General features: G+C 43.9%; 1 protein-coding gene across 5 annotated transcripts in view; it reads left to right on the top strand.

Annotated features, from left to right (window-relative positions):
• CDK5RAP2 (CDK5 regulatory subunit associated protein 2) overlaps positions 1-22,795 on the top strand; it is a 181,442-nt gene that overhangs the window by 3,489 nt on the left and 155,158 nt on the right. For 4 of the 5 annotated variants that reach the window (XM_082402197.1, XM_082402195.1, XM_082402196.1 and 1 more), the window contains exons 2-3: positions 6,414-6,481; positions 9,472-9,539. In XM_082402197.1, coding sequence (XP_082258323.1) covers positions 6,414-6,481; positions 9,472-9,539 — 136 coding nt within the window. The remainder of the gene's footprint in view (positions 1-6,413; positions 6,482-9,471; positions 9,540-22,795) is intronic. The other variant, XM_082402198.1, reaches the window with a different exon arrangement.

Raw genomic sequence — 22,795 nt, 5'->3', positions numbered from 1 at the left:
ACATGAGTACTCTTCTGCTTGCTTACGTCCAAGCCCCAGTTTTAGAGACTAGACCAGAGTCCAGTTTGTCCTTGAACTTCTGTTGAATTAGGTCAGTGTGTGTTATTCTCTCCAAACCTGATCACCTGTGGGTGCCCCAAGAGCTCCGGCCCCTGGAGCCTCGCCTGAGCTAAGGCCCTTCATTAGGTCCTGCCTGATGGTGTCGAAAGAACCTGCACTTTGTACGCAGGATGTCTGCGTCTGCATCCTGCCTCAGCCAGTCACTAGCTGTGCTGCTTGCGTAATTCGCTTAACCCTCCTAATCCTCAGTTTCTCTTCAGTGATAATATCTGTTTTGTTGGGTGACTTTGTGGATGAAGCAAGATTGTATGTATTAAGTACCTAGCACCGACTGGGGAGTACATTAAATGTTGGCTGTTTTTGTTTTACTGTTACCATGTTGTACCGTTTCCTGGACAAAGTCCTCTGTGCCCACACCCCTGGGTTCACCCGTTTGTTTTCAAGCCCAGGATTCTGCCTCTCCCTGTGAGCTTCCTAAGGCCTGGCCCAGGCTTGTACATCTATGGGTTCCTCAAGTACATGGCCATTAAGTGCTTGCTGCCTAGTTAGGGGCAGACCAGAAAGACATGTTTCCTGTAGTTTTGTACAGTTTGTACTTTCTCAGGCAAAGAGTGCCTTTATGGATTTTGTAGAAGGAGGTTGAGAAAGAGGATGGTCGAATGAAATTTCTGGTGAAGGCTTGAAAGCTTAATCCAAGGCCGACCTTGGACCAGAGGTACCCCTAGGCTGTGAGGTTTGAGGAGGTGCTCTCTGTCGCCAGTGTTAGCTCAGTGAGAGCAGGGAGCACATCTGGCTTCTTCCCCCACTGTATCTGCCCTAGAACTGTGTCTGGCACATGGTAGAGGCTCAACAAATATTTGTTGAATGAATCAATTTTGTTCAGTCTCCTTTTGAAAAGATAAATACCGTGAATACAGGCTCCATATTTAGTAGTAAAATGCTGCTTTGTAATCACTGTGTGAAAAAGTGCACAACAGAGTGTCAACTGGTACAGTCTTCGTGGAACACAGTTTGGCGTTAAAAATGTGCCTTGTGTTTTTCTTCTAACAGCTTTACTGAAATCTGATTTGTATGCCGTAAAGTTCACCCATTTGAAATATACTATTCAATGTGTTTTTTTTTAGTATATTTACAGAGTTGTGCAGTCATCACCATAATCGTAATTTTAGAACATTTTCATCATCCAAAAAAGAAACCCTGTGCCCATTAACATTCACTCCCTGTCTTAGCTTGGGCTGCTGTAACAAAAAAACTATAGACTGGGTGACTTATAGACAACAGAAGTTTATTTCTCACGGTTCTAGAGACTGGAAGTCCAAGATCAGGGTGCCAGCATGGTCAGGTTCTAGTGAGGACCCTCTTCTGGGTTGCAGACTACCTATTGATACTTCTCATTGTATCCTCACATGGTGGAGAGCAGAGAGAGGAAGCAAGAGCTCTGGGAACCCTTAAGGGCACTAATCCCATTCCCGAGGGTTCCACCCTCATTACCTCATCTAGACTTAACTACCTCCCAAAGGCCCACCTCCTAATACTATCACTTGGGGGGTGGGTGGGTAGGGTTTCATCATATGAATTCTGGGGGGCCACAAACATTTAGTCTATAACATTCCACATTTCTCCTCCTTCCCCTTCCCCCAGCCCTAGGCAACCACAATCTACTTTTTGTCTATAGATTTGCCTATTCCGGACATTTCATATAAATGGGATTTTACTATATGTGGTCTTTTGTGAGGTTCATCCATGTTGTAGCATGTATTAGTACTTCATTCCTTTCTGTGCCTGAATAGTATTCCATTATATACATGTATTGATCCATATTTTGTTTATTCATTCATTGGTTGATGACATTTGGGTTGTTTCTGCTTTTTTGGCTCTTATGAATAATGTTGCTATAAACACTTATTTGTGTACAAGTTTTTGTGTGGACATAAATTTTTGTTTCTCTGGGAGTAGGGTTGCTGGGTCATATGGTAATTCTGTATGTTTAACATTTTGAGGGAACTGCCCAACTCTTCCAAAGTGGCTGCACCATCTCACATGCTCACCAGCAGTATATGAGGGTTCTTATTTCTCCATTGCCGTGTCAACACTTGGTATTGTCTGTCTTTGCTTATAGCTATCCTTGGGGATGTGACAGGGTATCTCATTGTGGTATTGATTTGCATTTCCCTAACGACTAATGATGTTGAACATTTTTTCATGTGCTTATTAGCCTTTTGTATATTTTCAAATCCTTTGCCCATTAAAAAAATGTGAATGTGTTTAGACCCAGCAATTCCACTTCTTGCTATCTATCTGACTAGAGAAATCCTCACACGTGTGCACAATGAGACCTGTATAAGGAGATCCAGCATTGTTTGTGAAAGGAACAATTTAGAAACATTGAATTATCATTAGGAGGCCTGGTAAATACACATCCTTTTACAAGTGTCTTTCAGACTGTGACCCATTGGCAACTCATGAAGTTGAATGTAGTAGGTTGCAATCAGAATTAAAAAAAAAATTTGAGTAGAACAGAATAGAAAGAATTTCAAGAATGAAGGGTAATATATTTCCTTCTGTGGGTTGGGGTCAATAAAATTTGCAAACACTGCTGTACAGTGCTTTGTAGGAGTTAAAAACACTGAGGTAGATCTGTTTGTACTGTCATGAAAACATCTTTAGGACACATTAGTGAAGAAAAGATGCTGCATATACAATTACATACACAGGGAAAGGTTTGGAATGTCTTGCTGACAAGAGTGGTTACCTCTTAGGAGGAGACCAAGATGGGAGTGAGTAGTCAAGGAGAACTTGAAGCTTGTCTGTCTGTTTTGTATTTATATATATTTTTCTCTCATTAAGAATACATGACATAGAATGAAAAACAAGTTGTTGAAAGACAGACAAGACTAGTTGGCGTAGTTGTTTTCTGAATGCGATGTCCAGTCCGTCCACGGCTCTCATAACGCTTTGCCCGTGAAACGTTCCATCCTCGTTGGGCCTTGCGTGGAGGGACAGTTGTTGGCTGCCATGTACGGGCTCAGGAGATCGCCCCTTTTGGGGGGCCGTGGAGCGAGCTAGGAGGATGAAGTGGTCGGTGAAGCGCAGGTGAGCGTTCGTTCATTTACCCGACACAGAGTAGACAGGAAGCAGCCACGTGGCCGTGCGCTGTGCAGACTCTGGAAGGCCCTGCCTCCATTCGTGGGGGCCTCACCACAGCCCCTTGAGGAAGGCGCTGGCGGGGGGCCGGGCTGGTGTAGAGGCTAAGAGCATGGGCTTTGAAATCAGGCCAGCTTGGTCTTTCCGCTTATTAACTTTCCTGGGCCTCCCTTTTCCTCATTAAAAAAAAATGGTAACATGTAAAAACTACCACCTACCACTGAAGGGCTGCGGTGCGGAGTAGGCGGGAGGCTGCCTGTCCCTGAGCGTGGTGTCTGTTCGGCGCGGGGCCCCTGCAGGGTAGTGGTTACGGCTATGCTGTGTTTTGCATGCGAGGAAACTGGCCCTGACTGTGTGCCCCACTGAGTAGGAGCTTTGGGCAGCCCGGATGCTGGTTAGCGAGTGGCCAGGGCACGGAGACACCTGGATTTTGGTCTCAGCTTTACTACCAACTGCTTGTGATTTTGAGCAAATGTGTTCCTTCCCTTTCTGGGCCTTAGTCTCCCCCATCCATACCATGATAAAATCATATCTAAACCCTTTTCCTTTGCTTGCCTAGTTTTGACTTCGGGTGGGGCCCCATGAAGCCCCAACTTTAGTTCTAAGGCCTAGAGTGAATGATCAGAATGGGATACATAAAGGTGAATTCTTAAAGGTGGAGGTGTGGCTGGAACTGACTGAGACTGCGGATGACAGAGGTTCATGGCATTTAAGAAGTGGGCAGGTAAAGCCCAAATGGAAAGTTGGCAGGAACCAGGCCGGAATTGCTGCATTAAATAGTGGTTTCTTCTGAGTTGCGGTGTCAAATGTCATTTTTCAGACTTCGCTGTCTGCCTGTTGGAAATTTGCCTAAGACCAAATTCTTTGGCTTTGCCTGCCAGGTGGTTTTCAACCGTGATTGATCTTGGCTTGAGTAATTGATGGGCCATTTCCTCCAATAGTAGTAAATCAATGGCTGTGATGGAGAGAACCCCAAACTTGGGAATGTAGAGACCAGACTGTAGGCTAAGCTTGACCAGTAACCTGGTGTGTGATCTTGGGCCACTGGGCCACCATCTGCAAAGGGTGGTGATCGAACTTGATTTTAATTTTTTTTTTAATTAATTAATTAATTAATTAATTTTTGGCTATGTTGGGTCTTCGTTTCTGTGCGAGGGCTTTCTCTAGTTGCGGCAAACGGGGGCCGCTCTTCATCGCGGTGCGCGGGCCTCTCACTGTCGCGGCCTCTCTTGTTGCAGAGCACAGGCTCCAGACGCGCAGGCTCAGTAGTTGTGGCTCACGGGCCTAGTTGCTCCGCGGCATGTGGGATCTTCCCAGACCAGGGCTCGAACCCGTGTCCCCTGCATTGGCAGGCAGATTCTCAACCACTGCGCCACCAGGGAAGCCCTGATTTTAATTTTTACAATTCAGTTTAGAAAATGGAGTTTGTCCTTCTAGTGATACTTATTGGAGGAAATTGAGAATTGTAGAAAATTAAAAAGGAGGAAAATATCTCTCATTTCCCTGCAAATTATGATTTTTAATATTTCAGTTGTCTTGTTATATATATTTAAAGCCCACCTAGTTTCCAAGAAGGATTTGAGGTGTCTTTGGTGTACATGTATTTTTTTTTCAATAATTGAAAGCGTATTCTACTTGAGTTTTTTTTTTTCTAGTTATCCTCATAGTAGACACTTTTAATGTAATCATTTTTTTAAATTAATTTATTTTATTTTATTTATTTATTTTTTGGCTACGTTGGGTCTTCATTTCTGTGTGCAGGCTTTCTCTAGTTGCGGTGAGCAGGGGCTACTCTTCGTTGCGGTGCGCAGGCTTCTCATTGCGGTGACTTCTCTTGTTGCGGGGCACGGGCTCTCAGAGCATGGGCTTCAGTAGTTGTGGCCCGGGCTTAGCTGCTCTGCAGCCTGTGGGATCTTCTCGGACCAGGGCTCGAACCGGTGTCCCCTGCATTGGCAGGCGGATTCTTAGCCACTGCGCCACCAGGGAAGTCCTGTAATCATTTTCTTGATGTTGGAATTTTACGACATCCAGTTTTTGGCTTGGTTCTGATCTTGAACGTTCATTCCAACTCCGCAGTTTGGTGATCAGGCAAAATTGTCCTAGGAACAGAATGGATCTGAATTTAGAGGCATGGAAAGAGCAAACTACCAAGAAGTCAAGCTGCACTTCCATCAACTCCTAGTTTACAGCTTGGGACAGGGAAGCATTATTGGGGGTTAGACATAAAGGGCTCGGATTCTGGACTTGGTTCTCTACTTAACTGCCATGAGACTCTGAGTAGACCGCTGAAATTATCTGGGCTTTAGCACCTTCCTTTGAGAAGTGCATAGACCCTCAGGGAATTGGGCAATTCTCATGATGGTAAATCTTTTGTAAGTTATTGAGCATTGTATGTTTCAAGGTGACAGGGGTGTTTTGTTCCCATTTATGGAATACTCACAATATGCCAGGTACTTGCTGGACACTTGTTGTCTTATTTAATTGCCAGTTGCTCTATCAAGTGGCTGCTGTTCTCCTTTTACAGATGAAGGAAGCGAGGCTGGGAGAGGTACGTGGCAGAGCTTAGAACAGAATCCAGGGAGGTGTGTTTTGTGTTGAACCACACCTCCTATTATGGTTTAGTTTTCTGTCAGTGTCTCCAGGTCCTCACTGAACCTATTTTTGTAATTCAACCAGTAAAACTTCTTGAATCAGTGAATTCTGCATTTTTGTTTGATATTCTTAAAGCACCCGAATTGCTGCCTGATTCTTGGAAGCTTAATTTTTGGTTGTGATAGTCATATTAATAATGATAATAATAGTAATGACAAAAACAACGGTAGATGCCATTTAGTGAGCACTTACTATGTGCTGAGTGTTTATATATTGATACGTTAACTTGTTTAATCTTTACAGGTAGAGGGTGGTATCCCCATGTAACGAATTAACAAAGTAAGACTCAGGAACATCAGTAGCTTATGTTTGGCATGGTGCTTCTGCACCTAGCCCGTCTATGGCCCACAGAACCCATGGCGCGTGAATGAATGACTGACTTTACTCAGCTGTTAAGTGTTAGAGCGAGACCTCCGCCCCAAAGCCTGAGTTCTTAACCCCTGCACTGCGTGCCTCGCAGGTAGCTGGCTGCCTGTGACCTGATGACAGACAGTCCGTCTGATAGTCTCTGCTGTTCAAACACTGACTCTTCTTTTATCACACGTGTTCTCTCCTAGTGGCCTTGTTCCCAATTTACCAGATGACCTGGATGGCATCAGCCCCATTGCTGGTTTGGGAAATGGTGGTAAGTACACAAAGTAAGAACAAGGGAGGTAGACGCTAGGCCACGAGGGCCTTCAGGCCTTGAGCCTGGGCCTGGGCTTTGATGGTTCCAGGGCCCGAGCTAGCCTGGCATGGCTTGGTGCTCCCAGGAGGTACACAGTATTTTGTATACAAATTGACCTGCTACTTACTCCTTTCATAAACACTGGACTAGAGGAATTGATGTCCTTTGGGCCGTATTTCATGTTTCATTTCTTGCTACCACGCTTATAGGGGTTCAGCCAGTGTTTGCTGAACTGAATGACCAGTGGAGGCTGGATGTTGAATTGGTGACTCGGTCGGGTTCGGAGGATCTGTTGGTCCCTGCTACCGAGTGGCTGGAGGCCCCTGAGGGCTGCTGTCCAAACTTCAGTGTGCAGAGGCCTTCCTGGCAGGCTGCTGGATTCCAGTTGCCCGCTGAGGCCCAGCATTCCTACACGGGCCTGCCCTTTGGAGACAAATAGTTGGTTAGACCACAGGAGACAGCGCTGAGGAAATAAGCAGTCTGCTGTGTTGAAGCTGGATCATGAGGAGACTTTCTGTTTTGCAGTTTGGGTTTTGCTAAGCATTCTTCGTAATTTTTGTTTCTGAAAAAAATGGATGCTATCATAATTATCTGTGGGAACTGCTAATAATTTGCCATGTTGAAACGTCTTAGAGATATTCTGACTTGTTCCCCCCCACCCCCAACCCCGTCTCCAAAATGATGAGATTATGTGCAAAAGGAAGAAGGGTTTAGAGCAGACAATGTAAGTTTCACAAGGTTTATTTCTGGAGACTCTTTTAACTTACAGGCCACCCCCAGGTTTTCCTTTAGAACCTATTAACTTTTACTTTAAACATACAATCCAGCAGTTCTGGTTTCTCTTTTTCCTGCCCAGGCAGTTAGGAGCAGAAAATTGATAGGCCTCCTCCTTAATTCAGCCCATATTATACATCTGCTTCATGCCAGGCTCTGGGCTCAGTGCTGGGATTCCGATCATGGTTCCAATCAAGCCTAGAAGGCAGACAGCTAAAGAATTATCAGGATAGATCACACAGTCAGTGTAACGAGCGAAGAAGTGAAAGGAGCTATGAGAGGGGATGAGAAGGAGATTTACCCTCAGATGAAGGAGGTGGGGTGGGCCGGAGTTTCCCAAGAAGCTGAACTGGAGCCAAGACTTGAAGAATGAGTGGGACCTAGGTGGGGACGCAGACACAGGTGACAGAGCACAGCCCCTCTGACAAACAGGAAGGCAACCTGTGTGCCCTCGGTCTGGCACACGGGGCTCTGCACAGTCCCCCGCTGCCCGGCTCCTGAGCCGCTTGTCTGCTGAATGCTGAGCGCCACGCCCGCTCCGTCCTCTGGGCCTTTGCCCTCATCTGCCTGCTGCCTGCCTGAGTCTTTATGTCTCAGCTCAAGCCCACCGCCTCCTTGGCTCTCCCTAGGCTGCCTTAGGTGTGCTTTCCTCTCTGAACCGTATGTATTTCACTGCATTTCGTTTCATCTGTTCCTGTTGGCTACTTAACAAGTACCCAGAATCAGACCCCTTCTCACCCTCCCTCCCTGGTCTAAGCCATCAGGGCCTCTGGCCTGGATTCTCCCAGTGTTCTCCTAACTGGTCTCCTTGTTTCTCTCGAAGCGCCTTTTAATCTGTGCTCAGCGAGGCAGGCAGAGGGAGGCTGTGGAAACCCAAGTCCCATAAGGTTACTCCTGAGCTCAGAATCCTCGGCGTCCTGAGAGGAGCCAATGAGGCCGTACACAGCCCCTCCGCCAGCACCTGGCTCACCCACCCCTTGCTGTCCCCCGTTATTGCTCCCCCGTCCATCAGCCTCTTGGCTGGTCCTCAGATCCACTGGGCATCTCCCACCCCAGGCCTTTCCCCTGTGCCTTCTCCAAGTTTGCCCGGAGGTCACCTCCGCAGTGAGCCCTTCCACAGTTTAACCACCTTATTCGAAACTGCAAGTCCTCACCCCACCCTTGCTATTGGTATTTCCTATCCTTGCCCACTGTATTTTTCTCCGTAGCATTTATCACCTTTGAACATACTCTGTAATTACCTATTGTTTTGTTTATTGTCTGTCTCCTTTTTCTAGACTGTCAGCTCCTTCTGTTTGTTTTGTTTCTAGAATGGTGCCAAGCAGAGAGTAGGCCCTCAGTGCATTCTTGTGGGAAGAGTGAATTCATTCATTCAGTCAGCACACATTTCCTCAACACCTGAAAAGCGCCACGCACTTGTGCAGCGTGGAACAGTTTGCTTACATCTCCGTCTTGCCCACGGGATCGGGATCCTCTTGGGTGCAGGACCAATGTCTCTCTCACCGTTGCTTCCCCAGCACCTCGCGTGGTGCTTGGCGCAGAGGAGGGGTGTAATAAATGTTTGTTGAATTAAAGAAGCTGTGGAAAGATTTGGGTACTGGCAAAGTCTTGAATCACTCTGAAGCAGGGATTGGCAGTTTCTGACCCACTGCCTGCTTTTGAAAATAAACTTTTATTGGATCACAGCTTCTTTGTTTTTGAATTGTCCTTGGCTATTTTTGTGTTGAGTGGTTGTGACAGATTTGAGGCTTTGTGTAGGGCCTGCAAAGCCTAAAATGTTTATTGTCTGGCATTTTAAGAAAAAGTTTGCCAACCCCTGCTGTCATGTCAGTCAGATATGGTTTGTTTTAATTGCTGACATGTGAAGATGATATCCTGTTCAGCAAAATAATTTTATGACAAGCAGTAAGGAAGTACAGAGCAGGGCAGTTCTGATTTGTTTGCCCCATACATTCTTTGGGTTCATCTTCTGACATTTACATTGTTACATTGGGGCTAGTTCAAGTAATTCGTAAATATTTGAAGTATAATGGCTTCAAATTCTCACTGTAGACTCAAATCACAAGACAGAATATATTGTGGAAGCTAGTCATTCTTTTTTTTCTTCTCTAGTCGGGATGCTGGGCAGTTTGCATACCATGACGTTTTCCTGTGTCTGTTTTCCCTTTTTATAGTGCTCCCACGTGTGTCGGAAGAAACGGTGTCTCCCACCAGAGCCCGGAACATGAAGGACTTTGAAAACGTAAGTGGAGATACCAAATTACCATCCCTCACAAATCACGTCTGCAGCCACTGTCCAGCCAGACCCAGGAGGGAGCGGTATTTCTTAAGAAGCATCCAAACTGGATAAGGCCAGGGTTAGGAGGAATGCCAGAGCTCGTGGGCGATCTCTGGGCGACCCTCACATTCCTACACAGACGGCCCTTTGCACACAGGCCAGTTATGGGTTCCAACAGGATCAGTGGTTTCCAGCCTTGGGGAGTTTGGTGTATTTCTGGTGTCCCAAACGAGAGGATGTCACCATGTAGCACAGCTGAGAGGCACTAACATGTATTAAGGGCTTTCCTGTGATGTAAGGCGTGTTATTTATGGTCCCCATTGAATCCTCGCTGTGACTGAGGTATTTTGTATTATCCCCATTTTACAGGTAAAGAATCTTAAGACTAGGGGAGACTCGCTTACGGTCACATCATACTTGAGTGACAGAGCTGGGGTTTGAATCCAGGTTTTTAATGACTCCAAAGCCGTTATTCTTTTTGCTGCGCTGTGTGGCCTCCTTGCATTTTGCAGGCTGCATCTTTGTTGCTGTGGAATGAAACCTGAGCGGCCTGTTCCCACTGCTGTGTGGTAATTGTCTAAGAATGGATCGCTCAGTGATGGATTTGGCTTCAGTGCTTACTGTCTTCCAGCATCGTGTGTTTCCTTTGTTAGTGGACGGGGTTTGTTGTCAAGTAACAGGAAAAGAAGGTTATTTTCCCAATTCCAGTTCTCCTTAACAAGTTACCTGCTCAGCGCTCTCATTTGTCATGGGAAGATCTAGACTCTTCTTCATTTGTAACCAAATGAAATCCATATTATGCAAGACACGGGAGATATTTATCAGAGAGAAGATGGAGGACACAGAGGGAAGGACATACCACCATCATGTTTCTCTCTCTCCAGTTGTCTTTCCTGAACAGAGTGGTACTGTCTCTAGATTTAATTTAGAATACTCATTACTGCTAATAGTTATCTGCAAACCACCAGTGACCAATTGAAGAAATGACTTGTCAGATCTCTAATGGAAACAAGTAATTTCTGAGCTTTGAGTTGTTACAATTTCAACTGTACAGCCCGATCTATGCTGTGGGGCCTGGGGCCTGAAACAGATGAGATTTGATTATTCCACATCATGTGTAATTAAAATGTGCTCTACTATTAAATGGTTGTTCCTGTTTTATCATAAGAGTAATAATAGCTACTGTTTATTGAGCTCTTGCTCTGAGCTGGGAACTTGAAGCATTAAGCTCTTCATATATATGACTTTAATATTGAAGCAGCTCTGCAAGATACAAAGTTATTTAAGTTTTGAAGGGCACAATTTTGATTTTTATTTCTAGATGGAAAAATTTAACAGAATCTTAGAATTTTGGCTTCACATTTTGTTGTCTGCCTTTTGAACTGGGAGAAATCTCTGAATTGAATCCAGCCCTCTTTATTAGATGTAGCAGAAACAGAGGCTGAGGGATGCGACATGGCAAAGCTGTTTTCAGAGGCAGTCTGTGCTGCCTGAGGACCACGGCCTCTGGAGCCAGACTGCCTGCTCATCCACTTCTGCTGGGTGACCTCGGGCCAGTCACTTAACCTCTCTGTACTTCCTTTGTCGTTAAAATGGACATGTTACTAGTTCCTACTTCATAGGTCTGTTGTGTGGATTAATGAGTAAATATATGTGAAACACATATGCCTAGCACAGAGTTCATTCTGTGTTACCTATTTCTCCTTCTTACTGTTCTATTTATTGTTGTTATTTTTGTCTACTCTGCCATGTGATTCACGTTTCCCTTGCTCAGATGTGTCCTTGATGACCCAAATACTGATTTTCTTAAAGGTGAGGGAGAGCCTTCTCTGCCAGTATGTTTTAGGATTTATGTTTTTTCTTCATGACTGTGGTCCTTCGGCTGCTGTTAGGTTTTTTATGGCGTTGATATTTTTTTTTGTAGCATTTTCAAGAGCAAATTCTGCAGTTGAAATTGAAATGACCACACTGTTCTCAGTGTCTCGCTTTCAGGTCTTTATAAAACCCTGAAAATTTTCATCTGGCCTGAGCTACTAAATGCATGATCTCTGTGTTGGGATGCTTATAGGAAATGCTCTTGGCATCTGATGCTAATTTTAAATTTTATTTATTTATTTATTTATTTTTGGCTGTGTTGGGTCTTCGTTTCTGTGCGAGGGCTTTCTCTAGTTGCGGCGAGCGGGGGCCGCTCTTCATCGCGGTGCGCGGGCCTCTCACTGTCGCGGCCTCTCTTGTTGCGGAGCACAAGCTCCAGACGCGCAGGCTCAGTAGTTGTGGCTCACGGGCCTAGTTGCTCCGTGGCACGTGGGATCTTCCCAGACCAGGGCTCGAACCCGTGTCCCCTGCATTGGCAGGCGGATTCCCAACCACTGCGCCACCAGGGATGCCTCCTGATGCTAATTTTAAAGTCCGCGTGCATATTAAAGAGGGGGCTAGAATACTTTTGATTTAAAGGGGAAACTCATGATTTCTTTTATTCTCGTCTTAGATGACGGATATCTGAACATCAGAGTCTATTAGCAAGAGTCTAGCAAAATACGGGCCTCCTGGTTTTGCTTAGAGTTCATCCATTCATCAGTGACTATTTTCAAATACATGTCCTGTGCCAGGCTGTGCCAGGGGCTAGGGAATTTGCAGTAAATTAAGACCCTGTAAGTCTCCCTGTCAAGAGGCTTGCAGTCTAGTTAGGGAGATGGATAGGAAAATAGTGCAGTGATAGGGGTTAAGTACAGGGTGCTCTGGGGCACAGAGCAGGGGCCCCGAGCCTGGCCCAGGGGACTTAGGGCAGCCTCCCTGGAGGAGGGCCATCAGGGCAAGGAGGGATTAGGGTTAGCCAAGGTGAGAGGACTGGGAGAGCACCCTGGGCACAAGGACTCCCATGTGACGACGTAGAGAGAGGCATGACAGGGTGTGAGGAGGTTGGGAATCTAAGTTCCCTTTGGCTGGAAGGAGGCGGTGGGATGGAGGGCCGGAGAGAAGTGAGGCCACTGAAGCAGGCAGGGGTCAGATTCTGCAGGCTCCTGTATGCTACACTGCTTCTTTTTAGTTTCGTCCTGAAGATGAAGGGGAGCCAGTGGTGGATTTTAATCTGGGGAGGGAAGTGACCGGAATCATGCTTCAAAAGATCAGCCAGGCTGGTGACTAGATGGATGGAGGAGGGAGCGAGGCTGGTGGCGCTGTGATCGGTTGAAAGACTGCAGTGAGTGGTGGTGTGGGGGAGGGATGATGCCTGAGCTAAGGGGACGGGTCCGGAGGTGTTGGGAAGGAAGTCTGCCGGCATCGTCGGCTCACCCAGGCCTTACATCTGACACACGGGGACTCAAGCCCAGAGAGGCAGAGGGACTTCTTTGGGTTCTGAACCCAGGCCTCTGGCACAGGAGGTCTTTCTGTTACACTCTGAGTCCTCTTCTGACATGTAAAAGCCACATGCCTTCTTGTGGGTCTTTAAACTGGTGATCCATTGTCTAGTGCCCTCATCAGCTGAGGTGTAATCACCTGCACAGCAGGCCTTATAGCAGGAGGCTGGCAAATTAGTTATCAGTTTGGTCTTCAGTGGGAGCCTGTCTTGTTGGTCCTTTCTAGATGATAATATAGTGGGGAGCTCCCCGGACCAGAGGAGGCTTGGCTGAGATGTGTTTTGTAAAGGACAGTGCTTATCTGGTGTGATCTGTTTCAGAGACTACAGTTTCTCTCTCTCTGTCTCTCTCTCCCTTTGTTTCTTTCAGACTGTTTTGAGTGAGTGGGGAGATCCAGAATCTGGTTCAGTGTGTCCAGTCCGGGTAGCTATCTTTATCCGTATGTAGAAGAGTTTAATTCTGGCTTTTACTGTGACAGAGAGTGACACGTGTAGCTTTCCACCTCTGTTGATACAAGTGGCTAGTATTATTTAATGACTGTCTTAAGTTCATAAAAACTTGTTTTAAAAGGGATGGATTGAACCATAATTTACGTAATCTCTTCCTGTGCGACGTTCAGATTGTTTCTCATTCTTCACTATTATAAACAAAGCTGTGGTGAATATCCTGGTGCATGTGTCTTTGTACAGTTATGTGGTTATTTCCTTAGGATAGACTCTGCTGCTCTTGTTTCAAATCCACCTGCCCCGAGGTGCTGGTGTTCTTGTATCAAGGCCCTTATTCCTTTTTGTTGAAAAGTCTTGGTCTGAGCGGAGGCAGTTGGTCAAGTTTAATGTTTTATCTGTGGTATGGCCAGGAGGTTTGCATCTTCAGATTTGCTCTGTAACCTCCATGGGGTGAGTTACTTACTACCAGAGAATAGCCCCCTCACCCTCCACCCCCGCCCGGTTTGTACGGCCCTTGAAGCTTCAGAAGCACGGTGGTACGAGGACGCGACACGTACTTGGAAATGACCAGAACTGGGTTTTAGGTCTTGGCCCTGTCACTAACTGACCTGGGGGCTGATACGGTCTTTCATTCAGAATTGTCATGAGGGTTATATGAGCTCTGGTGTGGAAAGCGCCTAGCGTGGTGCCTGGCACACAGTGGGTACTCAGTACCTGCTGGTGTCCCCTCTGATCTGAGGAGTCTATTGCAGCCAGCTCCCTCGGTTCTGCCCCATCAGTTGTCAGTTTCGGCTGATCCTTCTGTGATGTTCCTTTGACTTTGGAATGAAATCCCTAACTTCTTGCCACGGTCCCCGACACCCTGCCCCGTGTCATCGGCGGTGCACTTTGTGCTCCAGCACGCAGGCTGCTCTCAGCCGCGCAGTTGGGCCTTCACACGTGCTCCTCCCTCTGCTGGGACCGCCCTTTCTCCTCCTCCCGAGTGGCAGGCCCCTTGACCCTTCATGTCTCAGCCTTAACGTGGCCTTGTTAGAGAGGCCGTCCCGAACTCCCTTCCCCAGCTCGCTAGGGACCCAGCAAGCCCTCGGGACCCAGTCTTTTCCACCATGAATCTTATGACTGTTTGTAACTGTGTATTTTACTGGTGTGGTTGCTTAACACATGTCTCTACTTCGTCCCTAGTGCTCAGCACCCAACTGAACCAGATGGTAGTCACTTAATAAATCCTTGTTGATAAAATGAATGTGTGACCTTGTATAACATACTAAAGCTGTAAATTTTGGTTGCCTTATCTGTGAAATGGGAAAAGTAATATTTAACTCCTAGGGCCGTGGTGAGGATGAAGTAACGTATGCCAGGACAGTGCCTGGTGTCCCGGGTCTTAAGCAGATGCGGGTGGCTGCTATGTTCTTGTGAATCAGGTGGCTGGAGCAGTGTGGCAGGAGGGAGGGAGCACGCAGACGCCCCAGTCTTACGAGAGCAGGCAGTGGTGAGGGCCAGGGGAGGCCGAGAAGGAGAACAGGGACGCCTTTAGAACCAGGCAGGAGAGCAAGAATTGCGTGGGGTGCAGGCCGGTGGGCGTGGTTGAGGCCGAGTCTGGAGCTGGCAGAGTGGGTGTCGCCGCCACCCTGGGGTGCTGGCTCTGCAGGAGATGGGGCCTGTCAGTGCCAGGGGTCTTGGGAATCAAGTTGGGCTTCTGGCTGTGGGATGTCTGTGCCCCGTGCAGAGGTTCACTTATGTGGTAGGGTGGCCACCTGCGTGCCGGATCGAATGCTCTGAGCTCTCGGACCTCTGCACGTCCCAGCCATGCCCTCCAAAGACCTGGCCAGATGGCGGGTTGGGCAGTGTAAATTTTTACAATCTTTCCTTTTTTTTTTTTTTTTAATGAAGCAAAACTCAACTTTTATTTGTTACTTTTTACAAGTAACAATTTAAAAGATTTGTGGAAATGATCCAAAGTGATGAATTTTGTCTATAAATGTGATCCAAAAATGATGTTGCAATTTTATTGCTGTTTTCTAAAATGACATAATGCTCAAAATCCACTATTTTAAAATTATTTTTATGTGAACGCTTTTTTCTCTTTCGTAATTTTAAGCAAGCTACTATAGGTTTTAAAAATTTCAAACAGTGACATACAACTTAAGCATTACACAATAACAGGAAATCTTTACAATCTTTTTTTTTAAACATCTTTATTGAAGTATAATTGCTTTACAATGGTACGTTAGTTTCTGCTTTATAACAAAGTGAATCAGTTATACATATACATATGTTCCCATATCTCTTCCCTCTTGCATCTCCCTCCCTCCCACCCTCCCTATCCCACCCCTCTAGGTGGTCACAGAGCACCGAGCTGATCTCCCTGTGCTATGCGGCTGCTTCCCACTAGCTAGCTATTTTACATTTGGTAGTGTATATATGTCCATGACACTCTCTCATCCTGTCACGTCTCACCCCTCCCCCTCCCCATATCCTCAAGTCCTTTCTTTAGTAGGTCTGTGTCTTTATTCCCATCTTGCCACTAGGTTCTTCATGACCTTTTTTTTTTTTTTTTCCTTAGATTCCATATATATGTGTTAGCATACTGTATTTGTTTTTCTCTTTCTGACTTACTTCACTCTGTATGACAGACTCTAACTCCATCCACCTCATTACAAATACCTCCATTTCATTTCTTTTTATGGCTGAGTAATATTCCATTGTATATATGTGCCACATCTTCTTTATCCATTCATCCGATGATGGACACTTAGGTTGCTTCCATGTCCTGGCTGTTGTAAATAGAGCTGCAATGAACATTTTGGTACATGACTCTTTTTGAATTATGGTTTTCTCAGGGTATATGCCCAGTAGTGGGATTGCTGGGTCGTATGGTAGTTCTATTTTTAGTTTTTTAAGGAACCTCCATACTGTTCTCCATAGTGGCTGTATCAATTTACATTCCCACCAACAGTGCAAGAGGGTTCCCTTTTCTCCACACCCTCTCCAGCATTTATTGTTTCTAGATTTTTTGATGATGGCCATTCTGACCGGTGTGAGATGATACCTCATTGTAGTTTTGATTTGCATTTCTCTAATGATTAATGATGTTGAGCATTCTTTCATGTGTCTGTTGGCCATCTGTATATCTTCTTTGGAGAAATGTCTATTTAGGTCTTCTGCCCATTTTTGGATTGGGTTGTTTGTTTTTTTGTTATTGAGCTGCATGAGCTGCTTGTAAATCTTGGAGATTAATCCTTTGTCAGTTGCTTCATTTGCAAATATTTTCTCCCATTCTGATGGTTGTCTTTTGGTCTTGTTTATGGTTTCCTTTGCTGTGCAAAAGCTTTTAAGTTTCATTAGGTCCCATTTGTTTATTTGTGTTTTTATTTCCATTTCTCTAGGAGCTGGGTCAAAAAGGATCTTGCTGTGATTTATGTCATAGAGTGTTTGAAGGCCATTTGAAAAGAGATTTTGGTGGTCATACAAATAATATAACTTTTGAGCCCGATAATCCATTTCGGGGAAATTTGTCCTGAGGAAACAACCCAGTGGAAGGAAAAAAGCTCTGGGCATGACGGTGTTTGTTGCCACATTGTATGTAATTGGGAAAAATTGGGAACAAGGGAATTATATTTTACATTTGTTATCTCTTTGGCTTATTGCAACAAGCTTGTGATGAAGGTATTTCACAGGTGAGGAAGTGGAGGTTGGAGAGATTAAATGACTTGCCCATGAGTTTAGCGTGATTGAGAAACAAAAAGAAGGCAAAATTGGGACTTCCTTGGTGGTTCAGTGGTTAAGACTCCACGCTCCCAATGCAGGGGGCCCAGGTTCGATCCCTGATCAGGGAACTAGATCCCACATGTCCCCAACTAAGACCCGGTGCAGCTAAATAAATAAATAAGTAAAATAAAACATTTAAAAAAAGAAGGCAAAATTCAAACCTGGTCTTTCTGGTTGTAAAGCCTGTAGGCTCTCTGCTAGAGCACACTGGACCCATAAATGCTCAGTAGAGAAAGGGTTAAGTAATTGACTGTGAATCAATTCAGTGCAATTTAGTGCAGTCAGTTTAAGTGATAATTATGTGAATTATGCAGCAACATGAAAATATTTAAGATATGTTAGGGGAAAGCAATGGATTATACAAATTCACTTATGTTATAATTTTACAAAAAAATGTGTATTCATGAGCAAAGGCTGAAAAGAATATAAATAGAGTTGCTTTCGTAAGATAGTTGTATTCCAAGTGTTATTTGGGGTTCAGTTTTAAAATTCTGTTATTGCTACAGTATTGTTTGTTAATAAATAGATGTTTGCCTAGTAACAGTTTTCTGGATGATTTGAGGACACCGGGAGAGTACTGGAATCAGAAACTAATTCCAAAGTGTCTTCCTCATTGTATTAACCTCACTTAGTTGCTGCTGGCAGAATTGTCTTACATGTGGTACTGTTTGCCGGAGATGAACTCTGGGCAGCAAGATTTCATGGTTTTTGTGTTGTCTAGGTGAATGGTCTAAGAGTTTTTGGACTTTCAAAGAGGATAAAAAATTGACAGTGGCCCGAAGATCTGCGTATTGAGGGCTTGAGTGAGAAATGGATTCCTTTTGAAAGCTGTCCTGTGTTTTCTGCTTGCTCAGTGCCAGGCTCTGCCAGGTACTTTAGCTCATTTAGTTGTCACAACACTCCTGTGAGGTAATTGATTTTTATCCTCATTTTATAGATGAGCCAACAGTGACTCAAAGGTGTTAAATAGTTTTCCCGAGGTTACGCAGCTCACAAGTGACAGCATTGGGAGTTCATCCGTTTCCTATTCCGCTGACCCCAGGGCCCTTGCTCTTATTCCTTGTGCCTTGAATTGAAAGGTGATCTGGTGGGTGAGCTTCAGCTTTGGAGGCCCAGGCTCTTGCAAGCCATTGAAACTGATAGCCAGAGTTAGGCACCTTGCTGAGAGTTCAGTTGGTTGGAGTCGCCCGGATTCTTTTTTATGTTGTTGGCTTTTGTTTTTCTTCCCTTTTTGATGTGCTGTAGGCTAGGAAGGCCTTTGATGGGGGTGGGGGTGGGAGTGGGAATGGGAGGAAGCCGTAATGACCAACTAGTAGCTCCTTCTGGGTCTGTCCCGCCGCTGAGCTGCGGCTGCTGCAGCTTCTGAAAGCTCCACCCCATGATCAGGTTGGGATGGTTCCCATTTCAGATGTTGCAGCTCCACAGTCACACTTGAGTCGCAGGGGCCGGAATGTGGCAGGTACAGCCTTGTGTTAGCTTACTTTTTTTTTTTTTTTTAAAGTACTATTTTTATTTTTTTAATTTATTATTTTATTTATTTATTTATTTTTGGCTGCGTTGGGTCTTTGTTGCTGCCCGCGGGCTTTCTCTAGTTGTGGCGAGCGGGGGCTACTCTTCGCTGCAGGGCACAGGCTTCTCATTGCGGTGGCTTCTCTTGTTGTGGAGCATGGGCTCTAGGCGCGCAGGCTTCAGTAGTTGTGGCACACGGGCTCAGTAGTTGTGGCTCATGGGCTCTAGAGCGCAGGCTCAGTAGTTGTGGCGCACGGACTTAGTTGCTCCGCGGCATGTGGGATCTTCCTGGACCAGGGCTCGAACCCGTGTCCCCTGCATTGGCAGGCAGATTCTTAACCACTGCTCCACCAGGGAAGTCCCTAGTTTACTTCTGAGCATTGAGTTTCTGTCATATTTGGTGGGGTTTATATTTTGAGGTATTTATTACTGCTGCATGGTAAGCTGTTTCCAGTGTTTCCAGTCAATTTTTTATTTTCCATTTCTTGAACTTGTTTCAAGTACAGATGAAAAATACAAATGAAAAGAATATTAATGTTTTAAGTTCTTATGCTGTGCCAGGCACAATACTAAACATCCCAGTTAATTTCCTTCAATCCTTATACTAGCTCTCTGAAATAGGCATTATTATAATCCCATTTTTATAGATAAAGGAACTGAGGCACACAGAAAAATGAACTTGACTAAGGTCATACGGCTAGTAAGGTAGTCAGGACTGTATTCATTCATTAATTTATTCATTCATTCAACAAATGTTGAATGTCAACAAATGTGAACAAATTCAGCAAATGTCTGCTGTTTTCCAGACACTGTGCTAAAACCTCAGGGGAAATAGCCATGAGCAGATAGATAATAAGGTCCCTGCCCTCTAGAAGTGGATTATATTCATATGACAAGCATGATAGTAAATAACACACGTGTAAATAAATAATATGAATACAGATTGTGACAACCTCTAGCAAGAAAATAAGAGGTCTGTGTTAGAGAGTAACTTGGTGGAGGTGGTGGAGACAGGTCTGCTTTAGAGCAGGTGGCTAGGAAGGGCGTCTCTGAGGTGCTGACATTTGAGCTGAGATGGAAAGGCTGAGACTGAGCCACCCCAGGAAGTGCTGCAGGAGGAGCTGTGCAGGCAGACAGGGTGGCTTATGTGAGGACCGGAAGGAGGCCAGGGAGGCTGGAGCATTGCGGTGAGGGTGAGGGCTCTACCCGAGGCCGATAGCGGAGCCAGATCACACAACCCTGGGGCCACGGCAGGAAGCTTTGTTCCAAGAGTGATAGAAAAAAAGCAATGGAGTGACGTTAACCAGATTTGTCTGACTCTGAAGCCTATGGGTCTCTCCTTGCATCACTTTGCCTTCAAGAAATTCTTAAGTGTGTCCGTCCATCCGGCCATTGGGTATTTAGCGACCATCTCTTATGTTTTAGACTAGAATACACACAAAGATATGGTTCCCCATCTCTTAGAGATGTATTGGGTAGAAAGGCAAATAACCCAACTGGTACAATGCAGTGTGATAGTTGCCATGATAAAGAAATTAGAGGGTGTGTGGAAACATTTAGAAGGACCCCAGTACAGCCTGATGGGGTAGTTAGAGAAAACTTCATGAGGGCAGTGGTATTAAGCAGGGAATGAGACTGGCATTGTTGCAGAAAAGATGGTGCCTGTATTTCATTGTATTCATTTGGGCTTGTCTGGCATTTGCAGTGACCTTCTGAAGGCTTATTTACCTTCCTCTCATTAAAAAAAATCAACAAAAACTTCTTTACCTATAAATAGGACAAATATTCTTTCAAGTGTTGCTAAGAATTCTAGCAGTGCGCACAATGCGGGCATTCTAAGCCCACTCCATAAATAATTTATTGGTAGCCGAGTAATAGAATAAGGTTTCTCTTTATAGGAAGCATCTGGTGGGGTAGACTTTTTTGTTTGAATGAATGTTTTATGTGCTGTTTCCTTAAAACATTTTAAAGGAGGCTTTAATGAACCTACCAATTGTTTCTTGCACTGTTCTTCTTAGCCACAAAATTGAAACCTTAAGTGTTAACAAGGGGCCAGGGGCAGAAAGTTTGAAATATACTTAATGTAGAGTATGTTAATCACTTTCTTTTATCAGTCATAAAAGTATCAAAGAGTTTATTAGAAAGAGTATTATATACTATTACCAATTATTTTTAAAAATGCTGAAGAAAAATGCCAATGAACATATATTTATGGTGATGTATTAGCATTCAAGTATGGCTATTAATATTTTGCTATATTTTATTTTACTTATTTTAAAATCAACTTTATTAAGATATAATTTACATTAAATGAAACTCACCAGTTTTAAGTGTTGGCTGAGTTTTGACATTTGTATAGTCCCTTGTAACTTTTGTCATAATCGAAAAAATATATATATATTTATTTTTAATTTTTTTGGTATATGTGTATACAGTTCTAGGCTCATGTGACTGTCAGCCACAATCAGAATGTTCCGTAATGCCAAAAAATGCCCATGTGTTGCCTCTTTGTGGTCAGACTCTTCACCCCAGACCTCTGGCAGCTAATCCTCTGTTCTCAGTCCCTATAATTTTGCTTTTTCCCGATATGATATAAATGGAAGCATACAGTATGTAATCTTTTGAGGCTAGCTAGCTTCTTTTCCTCACCGTAATATCTTTGAAATTCATTCATGTTGTCGTGTATCACAGTAGTTGAATATTTTTCCATCATATGGATGTACACTTTATTCCTTCACCCTTTGAAGAACATTCAGGTTCTTTCCATGTTTTGGTGGTTATTAATAAAGCTGCAGTAAACATTCCTGTATGTTTTTTTTTTGTGGACATAGGTTTTTGTTTCTCTAGGGAAAATACCTAGGACTGGAATTGCTGAGTCATATGGTAAGTGTAGTTTGTTTTTTGGGAAGAAACCCCCAAACTGTCATCCAGAGTGATTGTGCCATTTTGCATTCCCATCAGCAGAGTATGAGAATTCCATTTGTTCCACATCTTTATCAGCATTTGGTATTGTCAATTAAAAAAATTTTTTTTAATCATTCTAATAGCTGTGTAGTGGTATCTCATTGTAGTTTTAATTTGCTTTTTCCTAATGGCTGAAGATGTTAAAGATCTTTTCTTGTGCTTATTTGTCATCTGTATATCTTCTCCTGTGAAGTTTCTTTTCAAATCTTTTGCCTGTTTTTTGTTTTTTTTTAAATTGAGTTGTTTTCTAACAATTACATCTTGGGAGTTATTTATGTATTCTAGATGCAGTTCCTGTCTTGGAATTGTGATTTGCAAATGTATTCTCTCAGTGTGTAGCTTGTCTTTTCATTCTCTTAACACTGTGCTTTCCAAAGCAAACGTTTTAAATTTTGATGAAGCTCAGTTTATTGATTTAAAAAAAGTTTTTTATGGATCATGTTATAGCTAAGAACTCTGCCTTGCTGTAGGTCCCAAAGATTTTTCCCTGTGTTTTCTTCTAAAAGATACAATTTTACATTTTACATTTAGATCTATGACCGAATTTGAGTTAATGCTTGTTTAAGGTATGAAAAATCAGGGTTCATTTTTTTGTAAATAGATGTTTGACTGTTCCAATGTCATGTGTTGAAAATGAAAACACTATCCTTTCTCTATTGAATTGTCTTTGCACCTTTGTCAAAAATCAATTGGCCATAGTTGTATGGGTCTATTTCTGTATTCTGTTTCATTGGATTCTTTTTCAAAATTGTTTACACTCACCTAACTCTTTTACTGTTCCAAAAAAATTTCATAATCAGCATGTCTTTATCTATAAGAACTCTTGTAGGGATTTTGATTGGGATTGTGTTAGATCTATAGATCAATTTGGAGAGAATTGACAACTTTATTATATTGAGGTTTCCAATCCATGAATTTGGTAAGTAAGTCTCCTCACTTATTTAGGTTCTTGATTTCATCAGCATTTTGTGCTTTTAAGCATATATAATGTCTTATTAGATTTATACTTAAAAATTTCATTTTTTGGAGATATTGTAAATAGTATTTAAAAAATTTTCAGTTTCTGATTGTTCATTGCTAGTATATTGAAATATGATTGATATCTGCAAGTTGACTTTGCTAAACTCACTTAATGAATTCTGGGAGCTTTTTTTGTAGATTCCTTGGGATTTTTTAT

The sequence above is a fragment of the Balaenoptera borealis genome, assembly GCF_965194805.1.
Source record: "Balaenoptera borealis genome assembly, chromosome: 8".
Classification (NCBI taxonomy): Eukaryota; Metazoa; Chordata; class Mammalia; order Artiodactyla; family Balaenopteridae; genus Balaenoptera; species Balaenoptera borealis.
Note: the sequence above shows the minus strand (reverse complement) of the source record. Positions and strands in the feature narration are given on the sequence as shown.